Consider the following 17,943-nt stretch of genomic DNA (forward strand, 5'->3'; position numbering starts at 1 on the left):
CACATTGGTGTGGCTGGCTTATGGGTTAAGCGAACAGTGTGTCAAGAAGCAGTGCGGATTGGCAGGGTCTTGTTTCGGAGGACGTATGGCTCTCGACCTTCGCCTCTCCCGAGTCCGTAGGAGAGTTGCCGCGATGGGACAAGACTGTAACTACCAATTGGATATCACGAAAAGGGGTAAAAGTACCAAAAATATATATACTGCTCAAAAAATAAAGGGAACACTTAAACAACACATCCTAGATCTGAATGAAAGAAATAATCTTATTAAATACTTTTTTCTTTACATAGTTGAATGTGCTGACAACAAAATCACACAAAAATAATCAATGGAAATCCAATTTATCAACCCATGGAGGTCTGGATTTGGAGTCACACTCAAAATTAAAGTGGAAAACCACACTACAGGCTGATCCAACTTTGATGTAATGTCCTTAAAACAAGTAAAAAATGAGGCTCAGTAGTGTGTGTGGCCTCCACGTGCCTGTATGACCTCCCTACAATGCCTGGGCATGCTCCTGATGAGGTGGCGGATGGTCTCCTGAGGGATCTCCTTCCAGACCTGGACTAAAGCATCCGCCAACTCCTGGACAGTCTGTGGTGCAACGTGGCGTTGGTGGATGGAGCGAGACATGATGTCCCAGATGTGCTCAATTGGATTCAGGTCTGGGGAACGGGCGGGCCAGTCCATACCATCAATGCCTTCCTCTTGCAGGAACTGCTGACACACTCCAGCCACATGAGGTCTAGCATTGTCTTGCATTAGGAGGAACCCAGGGCCAACCGCACCAGCATATGGTCTCACAAGGGGTCTGAGGATCTCATCTCGGTACCTAATGGCAGTCAGGCTACCTCTGGCGAGCACATGGAGGGCTGTGCGGCCCCCCAAAGAAATGCCACCCCACACCATGACTGACCCACCGCCAAACCGGTCATGCTGGAGGATGTTGCAGGCAGCAGAACGTTCTCCACGGCGTCTCCAGACTCTGTCACGTCTGTCACATGTGCTCAGTGTGAACCTGCTTTCATCTGTGAAGAGCATAGGGCGCCAGTGGCGAATTTGCCAATCTTGGTGTTCTCTGGCAAATGCCAAACGTCCTGCACGGTGTTGGGCTGTAAGCACAACCCCCACCTGTGGACATCGGGCCCTCATACCACCCTCATGGAGTCTGTTTCTGACCGTTTGAGCAGACACATGCACATTTGTGGCCTGCTGGAGGTCATTTTGCAGGGCTCTGGCAGTGCTTCTCCTGCTCCTCCTTGCACAAAGGCGGAGGTAGCGGTCCTGCTGCTTGGTTGTTGCCCTCCTACGGCCTCCTCCACGTCTCCTGATGTACTGGCCTGTCTCCTGGTAGCGCCTCAATGCTCTGGACACTACGCTGACACACAGCAAACCTTCTTGCCACAGCTCGCATTGATGTGCCATCCTGGATGAGCTGCACTACCTGAGCCACTTATATGGGTTGTAGACTCCGTCTCATTATACCACTAGAGTGAAAGCACCGCCAGCATTCAAAAGTGACCAAAATATCAGCCAGGAAGCATAGGAACTGAGAAGTGGTCCCCACCTGTAGAACCACTCCTTTATTGGGGGTGTCTTGCTAATTGCCTATAATTTCCATCTGTTGTCTATTCCATTTGCACAACAGCATGTGAAATTTATTGTCAATCAGTGTTGCTTCCGTAGTGGACAGTTTGATTTCACAGAAGTGTGATTGACTTGGAGTTACATTGTGTTGTTTAAGTGTTCCCTTTATTTTTTGGAGCAGTGTATATAGTATGAATGACTAGAGAAACTTATTTCCATTCCATCCTGTTTTTGTTTTATTTTGTTCAGGAATGTTACATAAAGCCTCATCAATGCCACAAAATGGCAGTGCAATAACCTGTGTTAATGAACACTGAGTGAATAGCCTCCTATTGTGAATGTCACTTGAGGACCTCTCAGCACACTGAAGTTTCAATGATACCGTCTGCATGGTTGGCTAACATTGGGCTCTGGTTGTTTGTGAAAGTGTCACTTAGGGGCTACGTCCCAAATAGCACCCTTCCTTATAGTTCACTACTTTTGATCAGAGCCCTGTGGAGGGGCTCTGGTGAAAAGCAGTGTACTATGTAGGGAATAGGGTGCCATTTGAGACGCAGGGAGAGTATCCACTTATGTTGTTACTCTTTTTAAGCCAGCAACTAATCATGGAAATCCACGTATAATCCAAGGCCTGATCTAAACCGTGTCAAATGACGGTTTTGGGGATAAAATGCAATATGGTATAATCCAGGGTTGACCAGTTCATATGTTTTAATGTTTCTTGTTTTCCTTTCATTAATTCAATATCTAGATGTGATAAAAAAAATGTCCATAATAAGACTGGATCATCAAATGAGATCAGTATTTCTTCCATATCAAAAGAAATTAAAGAAGTTGCATTGAACAATTCCATATTGTTCCCAACACGTTTGTGTCTGGACATGAATTTCATGCTAACATGAGCTTCTACCCATCTAGGGGTTTAAACCACAACATGGGCATTGTCATTAATCAATGGAAACCTCCTGATCTGTACTTTGTCAACGTTACGAGGCAGCCATACAACTCCATATGGAACACAAACAGACGTTGTCCTATGTCCCAAATGGCACCTTATCCCTATATAGTGCAATACTTTTGACCAGAGCCCTATGGGCCTTGGTCAAAAGAAGTGCTCTTTTTAGGGAGTAGGGTGCCATTTGGGAAGTAGACATTGTAAAACTATGTTCTCTAGTCGCCGATTCCTTTAGCAGGTTTATGGAAGGCTCTGGCCTAAAGGTGCCCACCAGAATCAGCACAACTATCACTTGTACTTTTAAAGCCATTGAAAACTCTATGCTCACATTGTTCAGAGTGTAATATCTAGCCTAGTAGCCTGGTCTGGTTTTACTTCAGCCAAATTGTCACTTGACAATGAGGAAAAAAGCAGAAAGGTAGCACAACTATCTCTTCCATATATATATATATATATATATTTTTTTTTTTATAAAAGCTTACAAAAACCTGACGAACCTTAAAATCCAGAGCAGACAATGGTATAGTGGTAATATATTTCCTACTCCTTTATTTCCTCATAAAAATCCTTGACATTTATGTACTGTATTTACAAACTTTGTACAAAAGTGATTATAATACCTCTCAAACCCAACCAGGACACACACACACACACAGAAGACTCAACATTCTTCTTTGGTCTCTTCAGGACCATGTCATCATACAATGGTGTTTTTTGACTGGTAAAATCAGACCACGCCTCTTCAAAACATCCATTACAGTTGTACTGTTAACACCCCACTGGTCCTTCCAGCGTAAGAGGTGCTTGTAAAGGAAGGTGTGGACGGGATAATCCTTTTGGAAAGTTCACGGTGTCGATTCCCAAACATCAGCATTCACATGTCATTTAGCTGTCAACTGATGGGCTCATAGAACAGAAGTCTTAAACCAGAGCTCTCTTGGTTGTTGTAGAATAATGTCCATTGATTCCTCCCGACACGACTGTCTCCCATAGTGCAAAACCTTAATCAAATCGTTAGGTACTTTTAAGCAGACGTCACTATGTGGGCATTGCTTTCCTCATGGCAAAAATACATCATACAGTGTATTCAAAGCACTTTCTTTGGTAGAAAATAAATGATTATTTCATACCTCAATTTTAGGAAACCTTCTCAAAAGAGACCGTAAAGGACTTAAAATGTCAGATCTGTCTGGATACACTGGTCTAGGAATCTATTGACTTAGATGTAAGGCAAACAGTTGATAAGGTGTCTGTTTAGCAAACTCATTCTCAGCAGATCTGTGATATAGCAACAAAAAAAAAGTCTCAATTGCCTCACATTTTCTCATCCCAATTGCTTTGAATGGCTGAAATAAATAGGAAATAACAACGTCCTTCCCCTTTACCACTAGGGGGTTGGAGCATAGAATTAGTCTCTCTAGACAGTACAATACAGCCGTTGGTTGGTTTAAGGATTTGACCCACAAGATGGCCGCCCGAAGAACACAGCGTTAGGGCAAAGAGGAGAGTGGAAGTCTGCGACCACTGTCGGCGTGAACCACTTGGCCACACAACAACCGTTACAGCACGGCCAGGTCGTGGCAGGACTTGGAGCGAACCTTCAGCGCCATCTTCTTGTTGTTCTTGGCCACCAGGCGGTCCAGGAAGCGGCGGGCCTTCTTGGCGAGGCTCTCCTTGCGCTTGTAGACGGAGCGCCGGCGTTCGTTGGTCTCCTTGCTGTCTCGCCGCAGGCGGATCTGCCGGACGATGCCCTCGAAGAGCTCGTGGACGTTGTGGTGGAGCGAAGCGGATGTCTCGATGAACTTGCAGTCGAACACCACGGCGCATGCACGGCCCTCTAGGAGAGAGCAGAGCACAGACGAAGGAGAGGTGTTTACATGTGAGAGGTCTACGTTTGATTCTTTATTAGTCAGGGATCAGGTGAAACTCGTAACAAATACATTTGATCCATTGCACCAGAATTAGCACAAGCGTATTCTCATCTCATCTTGACCAAATCATCAAGAATTACAGTGACATTGTAAAATACACTGTTAGTGTATGAGATGTGTGCTGGAAATCCAACTCATGGAATGTTAAGGGGACAGCTTATAGTATGTTGTGTGGACTGCAACATTTGATATATGATCATGTTCTGTAGTTGTAACTTTTGCTTATTTATTTGACTATGAAGGCCACAGAAAGTGCAGTACAGACTTATATGCCAAACTGTTTGTCTCTTTTATAAGCCGAGTGCTGCTCATATTGTTAAATGGCTCATCAAGTCACTGTTCAGAAGGTGTGGAGAGACGCTTTAATGATTACATTATCATTAGAATCAACGTTACCTTCTACAGCCACTTCTCTGGAGCGGACCAGGTCACTTTTGTTGCCCACGAGGATGATGGGAATGTTCTCGGCCTGCCGTATGCGCCGCAGCTGGATGCGTAACTCAGAGGCACTCTCGAAGCTGGTGCGGTCCGTGATTGAGTAAACTATGACATAGGCGTTGCCCACCTGCATACAGTAGTCCTGGACCCATTTCTCATCCTCCTCCTGAGAGGCACAGACAAAGAACAGAGAGAAGTTCAACATTCACCAACAGCCATATTTGGGTGCTCGTCCAGGATCTGGACTTTGATAGCACCTTTTTTTCCCTAATAGTGTATAAGAAGAGCAATTCCAACCAACTCAATGCACCAAGTACACTAGTCGATCAGGAGCTCGCCCAGGGCATTTGTTCTTTTATACTGCAGACAAGTCATATTTGCATGATTTTAGCTTATTCATCATTCATAATTCATTAACATTTGCTTAATTCATGTGACTGACCAATACTGGGTCATGCATGTGACAGACCAATACCTCACAAGGCTTCTTCTCTAAGCTGAGACATCTTTAGTTCTCAAAACAAGGGTCTGGGCGTACTGCCAAATTGCAGATACTGATAGTGAGGATTCGTTCAGTCACTTGCATGAACATAGAAATTGGTTATTAAAAAAGCACAAACATAACATTTTCCATCACAGCTTGGATTGTTGACAACATGTAATCTATATTTCGTCTACAATGTTTATTGAAAACAAATACATTTGCACAATGAGCACAGCCATATTAGCATTGACATGAAATCAGTCAAAACAAGACATGGTATCAAGAACAAGATGAAACAAGCCACTTATGATGCCCCAGAATCACAATAACACGCTGACTTCTGCCCCATGGAAGCGCGCACATCTATATAACGCCCTGTAAATGGTCCTTCCGAGTACAATCTACAAATGGTTCTACCAATAACTCTTTTATAATCTAAAGGTTCTTCCAAGATGGGTTCTACCGAGAACCGTTTTATCTTTGGATTCTTTCCAGAACCCTCCATGAACGGTTCCACCAGCTTTATTAGCCTTCATCTTTATGACAATACATTACATATATCATAAGACCTTTCTTTGAGAGCGTAGTCATAGCATAACACAGTGGTGTTAGGAAACTCAAGTCACATTATGCTGGCATGCAAATTGATGTGTAATTCCTATTGGAATCCAGCCAGAGTGAGGATATCCAACAATTGAAACATTTCATCACCTGCAACCTGCATTTAGAATGACTGCCAGGGTAGGAGAGATTGTCTCATTTATCAACCTAAATCCTCTAAACTGGAATTACTATCTCAGTAACGGGTGAAATAAGTCCAACTACTAACATATTGGATTCATTTGTGTGGCATAAGAGTAATTAACTAATCAATATACATGCAAAAACAGATATTGAAACAATTCTAAAAATCAACCTGCAATAGTGCATGCTGAGAAATTTGGTAAGGATGGGTATGGTTTTGAGTATTCCCATATAGATACAGTTTAAAACATCACACCTATCTTTTTAAACTGATCAGATACTCAAACTCCTGTTCATAAACATTAATGCTCAGGCACTATTTAAAAGAAAGGGAAAAAAATTACAATATAAAACTTATTCAGAGGGTTCTATGCAATGTTGTGCTGCTATTTTTATTGACTTGGCCAAAGCTTTTGATACGGTAGACCATTCCATTCTTGTTGGTCAAGTAAGGAGTATTGGGGTCTCTGAGGAGTCTTTGGCCTGTTTTGCTAACAACCTCTCTTAAAGAGTCCACTGTGTAAGGTCAGAACATCTGCTGTCTCAGCCACTGCCTGTCACCAAGGGAGTACCCCAAGGCTCGATCCTAGGCCCCACGCTCTTCTCAATTTATATAAAAAACATAGCACAGGCAGTAGGTAGCGCTCTCATCTATTTATATGCAGATGAGACTGTCTTATACTCAGCTGGCCCCTCCCCAGATGTTGTGTTAAACACTCTACAACAAAGCTTTCTTAGTGTCCAACAAGCCTTTTCTGCCCTTAACCTTGTTCCGAACACCTCCAAAATAAAGGTAATGTGGTTCAGTAAGAAGAATGCCCCTCCCCTCTGAGGGTTTAGATCTTGAGGCAGTCACCTCATACAACTACTTGGGAGTATGGCTAGATGGTAAACTCTCAGCCATATCCAAGCTGCAGGCTAAGGTTAAATCTAGACTTGGTTTCCTCAATCGTAATCGCTCCTCTTTCACCCCAGCTGCCAAACTAACCCTGATTAAGGTGACCATCCTACCCATGCTAGATTACGGAGATGAAATGTATAAATCGGTAGGTAAGGGTGCTCTCGAGCGGCTAGATGTTCTTTACCATTCCGCCATCAGATTTGCCCCCAATGCTCCTTATAGGACACATCACTGCACGCTATACTCTGTAAACTGGCCATCTCTGTATACCTGACGCAAGACCCACTAGTTGGTGCTTTTTTGTTTAAAACCCTCTTAGGCCTCACTTTCCCCTATCTGAGATACCTACTGCAACCCTCATCCTCCACATACAACACCCGTTCTGCCAGTGACATTCTGTTCAAGGCCCCCTAATACACACAACCCTGGGTCACTCCTCTTCAGTTCACCGCAGCTTGCGACTGGAACGAGCTACAAAAAACACTAACTTAAGTTTTATCTCCATCTCTACATTCAAAGACTCAATCATGGACACTTACTGACACTTGTGGCTCTTTCACGTGATGTATTGTTTTGTCTACCTTTTTGCCCTTTGTGCTGTTGTCTGTGCTTAACAACGTTTGTACCATGTTTGTGCTGCTACAGTACCATGTTGTGCTGCTGCCATGTGTTGCTACTGAGTTTGTCATGTTGTCTTGCTAACATGCTATGTTGTCATGTGTTGCTGCCATGTTGTGTTGTCGTCTCAGGTCTCTATGTAGTGTTGTGGTGTCTCCCTTGTCGTGATGCGTATTTTTTCTTATATTTTTTTTATCTCCCGTCCCCACAGGCCTTTTGCTCTTGGTAGGCCGTCATTGTAAATAAGAATATGTTCTTAATTGACTTGCCTAGTTATACAAAGGTTATAAATAAATGTAAAACCCTTCTTGCCTTCCAAAGAATCCGTTTTGCCATCCGAAGAACCCGTTCTTCCAAAAACGGTTCATTGGATTAAAAAAGTTTGCCTTAGAAAAAAGGGTTCCAAAAGGGGTCTTTGTAATGCAGCATGTGTTTTCTGTTGTTATAATTGAATCATTGAAGCCACCTTTGATGTCGAAAATACACTCACGCATTCAAAAGATAATTGCGATAAGTGACGGTCAACATGAAGTTTTAACGTCGTTATTCGAAAAAGCACTAAGCTAAGTTGACTTATATGCATTTGTGAATACAGAACTCTGGTCTCCAGGGATGGTTATTGGTCAAACATATATCTGACGTTCTGCCTGTAGTGACACTTGGTGCCCTTTAACACATTGAAATCACTGTCTTTATAGACATCCTTATCTCCTCTAACCCGGTACAGACAAGCCAACATGCGGCTTGGCCTGCACGCTTCACTCCCCAGCTGTAATCAATACTGGAGTAATTAGGCCCCACAGCCATCGGTGTCCAATACAGACGCTCGCCTAATGCCACTGGAGCCACCACTCACTGACTCCAGCACAGCCAGGATTCGCCCCACTTTAGCTCGACTCAATGGAGTTTAGCTACAGGCACACAGTGCGAGCACATATATTTTTCCACAAAACCGAGGGAGGGGCAGGGTTGTCCCTAGGTATCATAGTTGTTTAGAATGGAGCCTTATGGTTCGGTTGGCACAAGCGGGTTTGTTTCTTTGCCCTACCTGTGTTCTCAAGTAACACTAAGTAAGATTAAGTTATATAAATTAGAAAGCTTAAAGCTTTCAGCCCTTTTTCTTTTCGGAATGAGTCTTGATGTGAGACTATCATATTCTCTACTGTGCATCGCATTTTTTGTGACAAAGATGTTGATGGTTGGTGTTGTGTCATACCTGTTTCTCGTTCTCCCAGGTGTCCATGACGATGAGGGTGGTCTCCTCCCCATCTACAATCATAGTTTTCTCATAGGTGTCCTCTAAACAAAAAAAAAACAACCAGGAAAGAGAATAGAAAATATATTATTTCCTACTGTACCTCAATAATGTTGGAAAACGTTCTAAAAGGGAGTCTAGACATTGCAACCTAGGGTAAAAATATAAATATAACTTGTTTTATTCTTGTAGATAAAGAAAGGATTAAGTATAATTTATGTCAACTCCTTCAAACATATCTACTATTGGTTGCAGCCAGCAGGTGTGGTGGAATTTGGGTCTCTCTCTCTAATATAGGCTTGTTCTTTGTGAATGGAGAACTGATGGAGACTTACGGGTCAGACTGCTGTCAATAAACCACATGGGAGCATAGATTTCAGTGTGCGGAATCTCTTTTTTCCTCATGCTGAACACCATGTCCATTTTAAGGTTATGACTTTAGAAACTAAAATATGGTGGTGTTTTATGAATTTGGTGTTATATGACATACAAGAACTATACACTTGTTTATCCCTACTACTGTTAAAATGTGCAATATTGTTATTACAGTTCACCACCATATCATCATGACCATGGAATATAAGCTGTGGAAAACACCATTGAGCCATGTCTAGTTTAGTCTGATTAGATCATCCTAGCAAGACTAAAACACACTTTGGCCAAGAGTGAAAGAACTTGTTACATTTTCCCTTTCAACCCTAGCCTTATTGTAAAAGCTGCTGCACAAGACAAGGACAAATGGCCCGTCAAAGCCTTGAGAAGTTGAGGTCTTTGAGTTGAAGTGACAATCTAGGTTTTTGATTTGGTTTTATTAGGATCCCCATTAGCTGACAGCTAGTCTTACTGGGGTCTGACACATAACAAAAAAATACATGACAGACAAAAGACTACCATTTACATACGTTTAAATACATTAACATGTAGTGTGTGCGTCTATCAGTTACACATACATGTCAGTTCATACACACAAAAAGTCACATGGGGGAGAGGCGTTGTGCCGTGAGGTGTTGCTTTATCTTTGTTGAAACCAGGTGAGCTGTTCACTTGAGCTATACGAGATGGAAGGGAGTTCCATGCAATCATGGCTCTGTATAATACTGTACGTTTCTTTGAATTTGTTCTTGACCTGGGTATTGTGAAGGTCAGAACCGGTAAACGAGCAAACAAGTAATATGCCTACAATGGAATGTATTGTAATGGCCTCATGCTGTTCTTTCCTCATAAAACACTTGCCATTCACCACACCAGCTCTAAACCAACCAAGGAGTCCACTATGAAGAACAGTTCAATTGCTGTCAGTGTGACAAGCAGTGACACAAAACTAAAACAACATGACCAGTCAGTGACAGGCTGAAAACAGGACAGCTATGCACCTTCTCCTGATGATGTCAGAGGGAGGTCTGATGAGGAGAGACCTTACCACTTGGGAGAGCTAGGAGCTGCCACACACACAGCAACCTATTTTCCTGTATATTGCAGAAACTTTTGACCAGGGGCAAAACAGCAACATTCAGCTGGGCTGCCTCACAAATAGAACGTTATTCCCTGTATAGTGCACTACTTTTGACCAGAGCTACCCCATTAAGGGGAATAGGGTACCATTTGGGACGCATCTTTAGCCAGTCACTCCCATCAGCCGACCCGACACGCACAAGTCACGACAGCATGAACCTCTCACAAACGAATAAAGCAAACCGTGTCTAGGCTACCGTATCAGGCATGACCTAAAACTTTTCATTATTTATTTTGTAAACATTATGACTTTTATCCTGTCATATTAAACACTGAGAAATTGGTGTTTCAAAAAGGACAAACTGCACAAATCACATCACACAGCAGCACAGCTGGATGCCAAAATGCATGGGTCAATATAAGCTGCCAATCAATGCTTTGAGGTCACTCAGTACTACACATGACAGAGACAAGAGTTCAATCAATGTAGTTGTGACAGGTTAGCCAAGGTTGTTAGGGCCAGGGCAATGTCAGAGACCATTACTTTGACAGTCATTGTTGAAGAGATGCATAAAATTAACTCATTGAATAACTCATTAGTGCTTAGTGTCCATAGATTTTAATTAGCAGATGAGGATGGATGATACTGATAGTTTTTTAGGTTACTGATAAGACATTGACAAACAACTACTAAATAGTTGTGTTAAAAGGCTACACACCATAAATAGCCTCATAAGAATTGTGCTTGGTAAAAAAAAACCCACCTCCCGTATGGTCGTGAGCATCCTTCTCCTGAATGCCAGCAAAGATATTGGCAAGACTCGACTTTCCAACGCCGTGGTCTCCTAGCAAAACAACGTGGTACAAACAATCTGCTCCTGAACCATCCGAGTCATTGTCCGAGTCATCAGATGACCAGTTGGCTCGGCAGTGGAGAGACTTGTCTCCGGGATGGTATGAGGCGGACTGGCCGAGTGGAGGGTGATGGGGGTCGACTGGTGGGTCTCTACCTCTCATCCCCGGCTGATGAGAGGCAGGGATAGGAGTACTTGCCCTTCTCCGCAAAGTCTCCTTGCCCTCTCTCTGTGTGTGTGTCATCTTAGCGAAAAGGCAAAGAACATCCCTTAAAAATAAGAATATGTAAAATAATCATAAGATCGTCCCAATTTATTAGGACATAAGAGTTAAGCTCAAGGTTATTATAGTTCTATTTTGATATTCCTTTTTATTTCTATTAGTTTTGCTATTTATTTGAAATTCAGTTTCGTTTCAGTTTTCAGACCTGATTAGAGTTTTATTTAGTTTAAGTTGTATAAAAATATTTTGATTTTATTTAGTTTCAGTTTTAATGTTAGGCCAATAAAGTATGTGTGTGCCAGGCTAGGAGACATTTGTGTTGTATAGTTTGTATAGTCTGCAACTGGGGGGCAGTAAAGTGATGGTCAGGTCATAGGTTAGGTTTACGTTATACAGTCAATCTCAATGTGACTTGAATTTGAAAGGAATAGCGCTGAGACTGATGCAAAGAAATATGGTGGAAGGAGTATCTCTCTCGCCCATGTTTACACCAATCCAATGTTTAACTTAATTAAGTAGTACATGTAATCAAGTTAGCTGCTTTCCCCTGTTAGCTGGTGATAGTGATGCACAAGTTAGGTCTTTTTGAAACCATCTCTTAGCCACATTTACCACCCGATTTTGTAAGCTTGAAATCCCCGTCAAAAGCTTGAAAACACTATTGTAATCCCCATTACATTTTTACCCAAAGTTTAGAAAAAACCTAATTCATGATGGTTTTATTTCATTTTAGTTCGTTTTGGAGTCAAATAGTTTGTTTAGTTGTAGTTTTTCAAACGGGTGTGTTGATTATTTCAGGTTACCAAATAATGTTTTCATTATTAGTTTTCGTTTCTGTTTTCGTTTACTATAATACACTTGGTTAGGCTAAATAATATAACAAACCCCTATAATAAACAGTTTATAAACAGACACTGTTCCCCGATTAAAGCTAAATTGTGAAACAAACACAAATATCACGGCCTATGGATTGTAAATAGCACTGAAACATAATATTGTCTGGAATTTACTCACAACTGTAGCCATGAATCTTCTAATTTTTTCCAGTATTCTCCATTGCAGAGCAAAGCACAGACTTCACCATATAGTAAAGTTTTCTCGGGTCGGGGAGCTGTGTGCGAGCTGTCATTCTGTTCTTGTACCAAGGAAAGCTTCCAATGTATCAATCGGTTTTGTTACAGTGTCCCGTCAGCTATTCTAGACAAGTGTAACAGTATACCCCTGGAGTCATAGCAACATCCTGCAAAGTTCCACAACCCTGTAAAAATGTAAGAGTGGAATCAGGGGTTGCTCGCTCGCTCTCCTCTCTGTATCACACAAGAAGGCATGCACATGCACGCACATGCACACACACACACACACACACAAAGGCAGACACAATGTTTCAGATCACCTCCGGTGATCACATGCACTGAGACGTAGTCATGGTGTTGGCTAATTCAAATAGGCTATTTTAAAAACTCGAACACTAACTTTGTTGGTCAACAACTAAATCATGTAATGGGGAGAACAATCCTTTCAATATGCAATTTTTTGCTTTTATAAAACCATAGCGCTTCTTCTAGGAACGCTATTGCACTTCCTGTCCAAAAAGTTGTTGGCTAAATGGTGGATGCTAATTTCCAAATGTCATATGGCGTATTTTAATTAGGCTACTTCAGTTTTCTACCTATGGATACTCACCCGTGCTGTAAATTCCGTTTAACGCATGTAGGCAATGCGCGTTCTGGGTGTTTTCAACGGAGCGTGTCCTTTGATGATGCGCGCGTGCTTCGGATCAGCCCTCATTCAATTCTCTCATTGCTGCTGAAACTTTTCCCTGTGCGAATCTACTTTAATCTCATCGAAGAACCCACCCCGACTACATGACGTAAAAGTAAGTCACTTCCTGTTGTAAACTGTTAGTTTTCTCTATCTTTTACCACAATAATGTTTACCTCCACGGTGCAGATATCGACTAGGGCAGGGTTTCCCAAACTCGGTCCTGGTGCCCCCCCACCTGGGTGCACGTTTTGTTTTTTCCCCTAGTGCTACACAGCTGATTCAAATCAGCAAAGCTTGATGATGAGTTGGTTATTTGAATCAGCTGTACTAGGGTGCCTTTAATGATTTCACATTGCACAAGCAGGACAACCACTGCTTTATGTACATTTCTATAGAAAATATGGGGACAGGATGTGTGTTGTCCTTACATCCATGTCTGTTTAGATTAGTCAAATCAAGCCCCAGTGTTGAACCCTTTATAAAGTACGAAAATATCTTCAAAGGGAGCCAAGTCTCCATTAAAAGCACTTTTACAAGTATGCTGCATAGTTTCAGTTTGAGGCAATCAGTACACACACACACACACACACACACACACACACACACACACACACACACACACACACACACACACAACACATCTGTAAATCAGTTCTGTCCTAACACTGTGAGAGGGCAGAGTTCACACCCCTAGCCGCAGACCAGCACTCTCTACCAGGAAATTGTATTCTCTGAGGCTCTGCTGAATCTTTTCCAACTGAAACAACATAAGTAATCAGACCAGTCGGCCGTACGATGGCCAGATGAAGGCCCCACACTGTTTATAAAGCCAGCTTCTTTCCCACACTTAAGTAAATCACAGTCAGAGACTTCCCAAAACTACAGTTACAGGGTCTGAGGAGATTTGTGAAAAGAGGGTGGGTTGGAAGTGGTTACTCTCACTGGGGCACTTACTGTGGAAAGAAAAAGCAAACTATAAACATTCTAAATATTGAAAATTATTTTCTGTGGACCGGCACACTGAAGAATGTAATAATGGGCAATAAATGAGATTCAACTGGCAGTTATAGACCATAAATTATAGCTGAATGAAACTACACCAATTAACACATCAAATGCTCATACACTACATGACCGAAAGTATGTGGGCACCTGCTCATCGAACATCTCTTTCCAAAATCATGGACATTAATATGGAGTTGGTCCCCCTTTGCTGCTATAATAGCCTCCACTCTTCTGGGAAGGCTGTCCACTAGATGTTGGAACATTGCTGCAGGGACTTGCTTCCATTCAGCCACAAGTATTAGTGAGGTCGGGCACTGATGTTGGGCGATTAGGCCTGGCTCGCAGTCGGCGTTCCAATTCATCCCAAAGGTGTTCAATTGGGTTGAGGTCAGGGCTCTGTGCAGGCCAGTCAAGTTCTTCCACACCGATCTCGACAAACCATTTCTGTATGGACCTCACTTTGTGCACGGGGGGCATTGTCATGCTGAAACAGGAAAGGGCCTTCCCCAAACTCTTGCCACAAAGTTGGAAGCACAGAATTGTCTAGAATGTCGTTGTATGCTATAGCGTTAAGATTTCCCTTCACTGGAACTAAGGGGCCTAGCCCGAACCATGAAAAACAGCCCCAGATCATTATTCCTCCTAATGTGATCTTAGGCTTATGTGCGGCTGCTCGGCCATGTAAACCCATTTCATGAAGCTCCCGACAAACAATTATTGTGCTGACGTTGTTTCCAGAGGCAGTTTGGAACTCGGTAGTGAGTGTTGCAACCGAGAACAGACAATGTTTACATGCTACGCACTTATGTGGCCTACCACTTCGCGGCTGAGCCGTTGTTGCTCCTAGATGTTTCCACTTCACAATAGCAGCACTTACAGTTGACCGGGACAGCTCTAGCAGGGCAGAGATTTGCTGAACTGACTTGTTGGAAAGGTGGCATCCTATGACGGTGCCACGTTGAAAGTCATTGAGCTCTTCAGTAAGGACATTCTACTGCCAATGTTTCTCAATGGAGATTGCATGGCTGTGTACTCAATTTTTTTTACACCCGTCAGCAACGGGTGTGGCTGAAATAGCCGAATATACTAATTTGAAGGGGTGTCTACATTCTTTTGTATATATAGTGTATGATTCCACTCCCCAAAAAGGAGAATACATTTTACTTTTTTGAAGTTCCTTTCTCTTTCAAAGAATATACAAATGATTTGAACCTGAACCCTGGAGGTATTTATTCGAAAGTTTATTCAAAACTATTATTGACCCCAGTTGAGCCGTATTACAATGTGGAACCAGGTTTGAGAAGATGGGCACTCAGTGCAACACACATTCTGGGGTTGCGCCTAGAAGAGCCCAACAGGTTTAAATGCAGCCAAGTGACACTAGTCTGTCACACATCTAAATGGGGAGCCGCGCCTCATGAGGGATGTTTAAGGTCACGACCATTTCCTGGGGTGCATCTGGAATGAACACAACACACATTTAGAACCTTAATGCACACTGAGCACAATTTCCTTATTAACATACTTAGTATTATTTTGGAAATGTTAATTGCTTGTGAAGGTGTAATGCCATAAGGAAGAAAGTGTTTTGGTGCCATTATAAAGTGCCCTTCAGAAATGAAATCATGATTAAGTATTGGCTATTCTTGATGGATATTCAATATTTTAGAAACCTACAGTACTGATATAATGTAAAAAAATAAATAAATTAATCACATAAAATGATACAGTACATGATTCAGAGGGGTTGGGTCCCTTTCCCTTTCCTTACATGCACATCAGGTGTGTTCTCCTATTTACATCCTACGATAGATGTACTGTGGGCTAATTCAATTCTGATGATGAAGACCTACATTTTACATCCTAAAACTGGCCCATCTGAGTGAGAACAAATGAATGGAAAGTAACATCTCACATTGCCTTAAGTAATTGTAAAAGACAGAATAAACAAGCTGACAGCAGTTTCTCTATGGAAGACTGTATCCTATCACGGAAGAAGGAAAAAACACGTCTGTTTAAATAAACACACTCTCTCCCCAAAAGTGACTTCAGACAATAACAGAGTGAGAGAAAGCAGTTGTGTCTGTGTGGACCCGCTATTTACCAGCCCAGAGAATGATGACTTTGAATCAGTCAGAGTCAGTACAGCTTATTCCATATGGAACATTTGCACTTACAGTTCAACTTCATATTTATAGTTCCCTCTCTGAGGCTTAAAACACGTCGGTGCTAAAATGATGTTTACCAAAAACGTCGTAATTTCTCAAACCCCAATTCAACATTGAATCTCCCTTATATAAAATCCCACGTGAAATGAATGTATTCGGGGGGTGTGGAGTGTCATTTTGTTTTGGAACAGGCTGGGGGGAAATTTGACCACCTTATTACCCTTTAATGTCAGACTGGGATTCCGTGAACACAAGGCTCTTCTATGCTTCTTCATTTCAATTTAAGATGGCTCTGCAAGTCTGTTTCCAAACCTGGGTAATATTAAACAGCGATACCCCATTACTATTTCCGAGACATCGCTTTTGATGGAAAGAGGAAAGAAGAGGTTAAAATTCTGTCAAGTGTATTAGTTCGGTCCAGCTGTTTTAGTGACACTGATAGATGTCTGATAGATAAACAACCCTACAGTTCAGTGGTTAGTATTATGACATTGTCATACTCTTTGCCTAGATTTTATTCAATTTACTACATATTGGTAATAGTTACTTAAATCAAATAATGTAAGTATATTAGTTTTAGTATTTGTTTTAGTTTTAGGGATGCACATTAGACAATGTTCCTTCGGAATTCTTTTTAAACCCCCATCAAGAAATGTCTGAAGCCACATTGTCTAAAGTAACCACCCCCATGGCATGGATTGATGACATCACACAGCCTATGAAGAGCAGCAGTGTACAGTAAAGTGCCCTCCATCAACTTGACTTGACATACAAGTTACAAGTAGATCGGAATTCAACGAGGCCTTTGGGAAGAAAGGTTTACATTTTGTGCACTTAAACGTCCGAAGCCTACAACTGAAGATCGCCTGTTGGTTCGCAAATCAGAGGTGGGTGTCTTATGTTTTACAGGTACATGGTTGGATTCATCTGTTTGTGACTCAGAAATTGAGATAGGCAATTACTCTGTTGTCAGGAAGGATCAGAATCGGAACAGTGGGGGGATATGTGCTTTTTAAGATCGGACACTACTTATAACGTCAGATCGGATTTAATCGATGCTCTGGAATTGTCTGGCTGGATATCTGCTTCCCCAAAACCAAGCAGATTTTTTGTGGGGTGTGTTTCAGGCCGCCCAATCAGAATGAATTCTATGGAAACTGTTTCATCAAACTGTAACCAGGGAATCATTTTGTTAGGGGATTTCAATGCTGATGTTTGCAAAAGGATAACCCATCCCACAATGTATTTATGCACTTCTGTAGATCACTTGCTCTGATCCAAATGATAAAAGATCCCACCAGGGTATGTGAAACAGTGCAAAGTATGATTGAGTGGAGTGATAGTCATTGATAATTTTGATCATGGAGTGATAGTCAGGAATCATTAACCATTCTATTACATTTTGAAGAAGGAGTGTTTTTAAAGATATATTTACATGTCACAAAACTGTTAGAATCAGAGCACTCAAAAAATACTGTGTTGGAATGTTTAGGGAGCAAGTGGGTGCAATTGGCTGGTCACATGTGCTGGACAGTGCAAGGGTAGGCAGTGCCTGGGAAGCCTT

At 42.0% G+C, this 17,943-nt stretch overlaps 1 protein-coding gene across 3 annotated transcripts; it reads right to left on the reverse strand.

The window, feature by feature from the left end:
- Positions 1-3,065: 3,065 nt before the first annotated feature.
- Positions 3,066-13,466, reverse strand: LOC106565392 (GTP-binding protein REM 1). 3 transcript variants are annotated; one of them, XM_014132454.3, is made up of 6 exons: positions 13,126-13,466; positions 12,457-12,700; positions 11,130-11,463; positions 8,875-8,957; positions 4,870-5,077; positions 3,066-4,379 (listed from the first exon to the last, which is right to left on the reverse strand). In XM_014132454.3, the coding sequence occupies exons 2-6, from the start codon at positions 12,466-12,468 to the stop codon at positions 4,102-4,104; spliced, it is 915 nt and encodes a 304-aa protein (XP_013987929.3). In that variant the 5' UTR covers positions 12,469-12,700; positions 13,126-13,466; the 3' UTR covers positions 3,066-4,101. The 3 variants fall into 3 exon arrangements, with proteins under 3 accessions (XP_013987929.3, XP_013987930.3, XP_013987931.3); XM_014132455.3 differs by having other exon boundaries at positions 11,130-11,488; positions 13,126-13,458; XM_014132456.3 differs by lacking the exon at positions 12,457-12,700 and having other exon boundaries at positions 11,130-11,488.
- Between the last annotated feature and the right edge of the window lie 4,477 nt (positions 13,467-17,943).

This window comes from Salmo salar, chromosome 12 (assembly GCF_965601325.2).
Source record: "Salmo salar chromosome 12, fSalSal1, whole genome shotgun sequence".
NCBI lineage: Eukaryota > Metazoa > Chordata > Actinopteri > Salmoniformes > Salmonidae > Salmo > Salmo salar.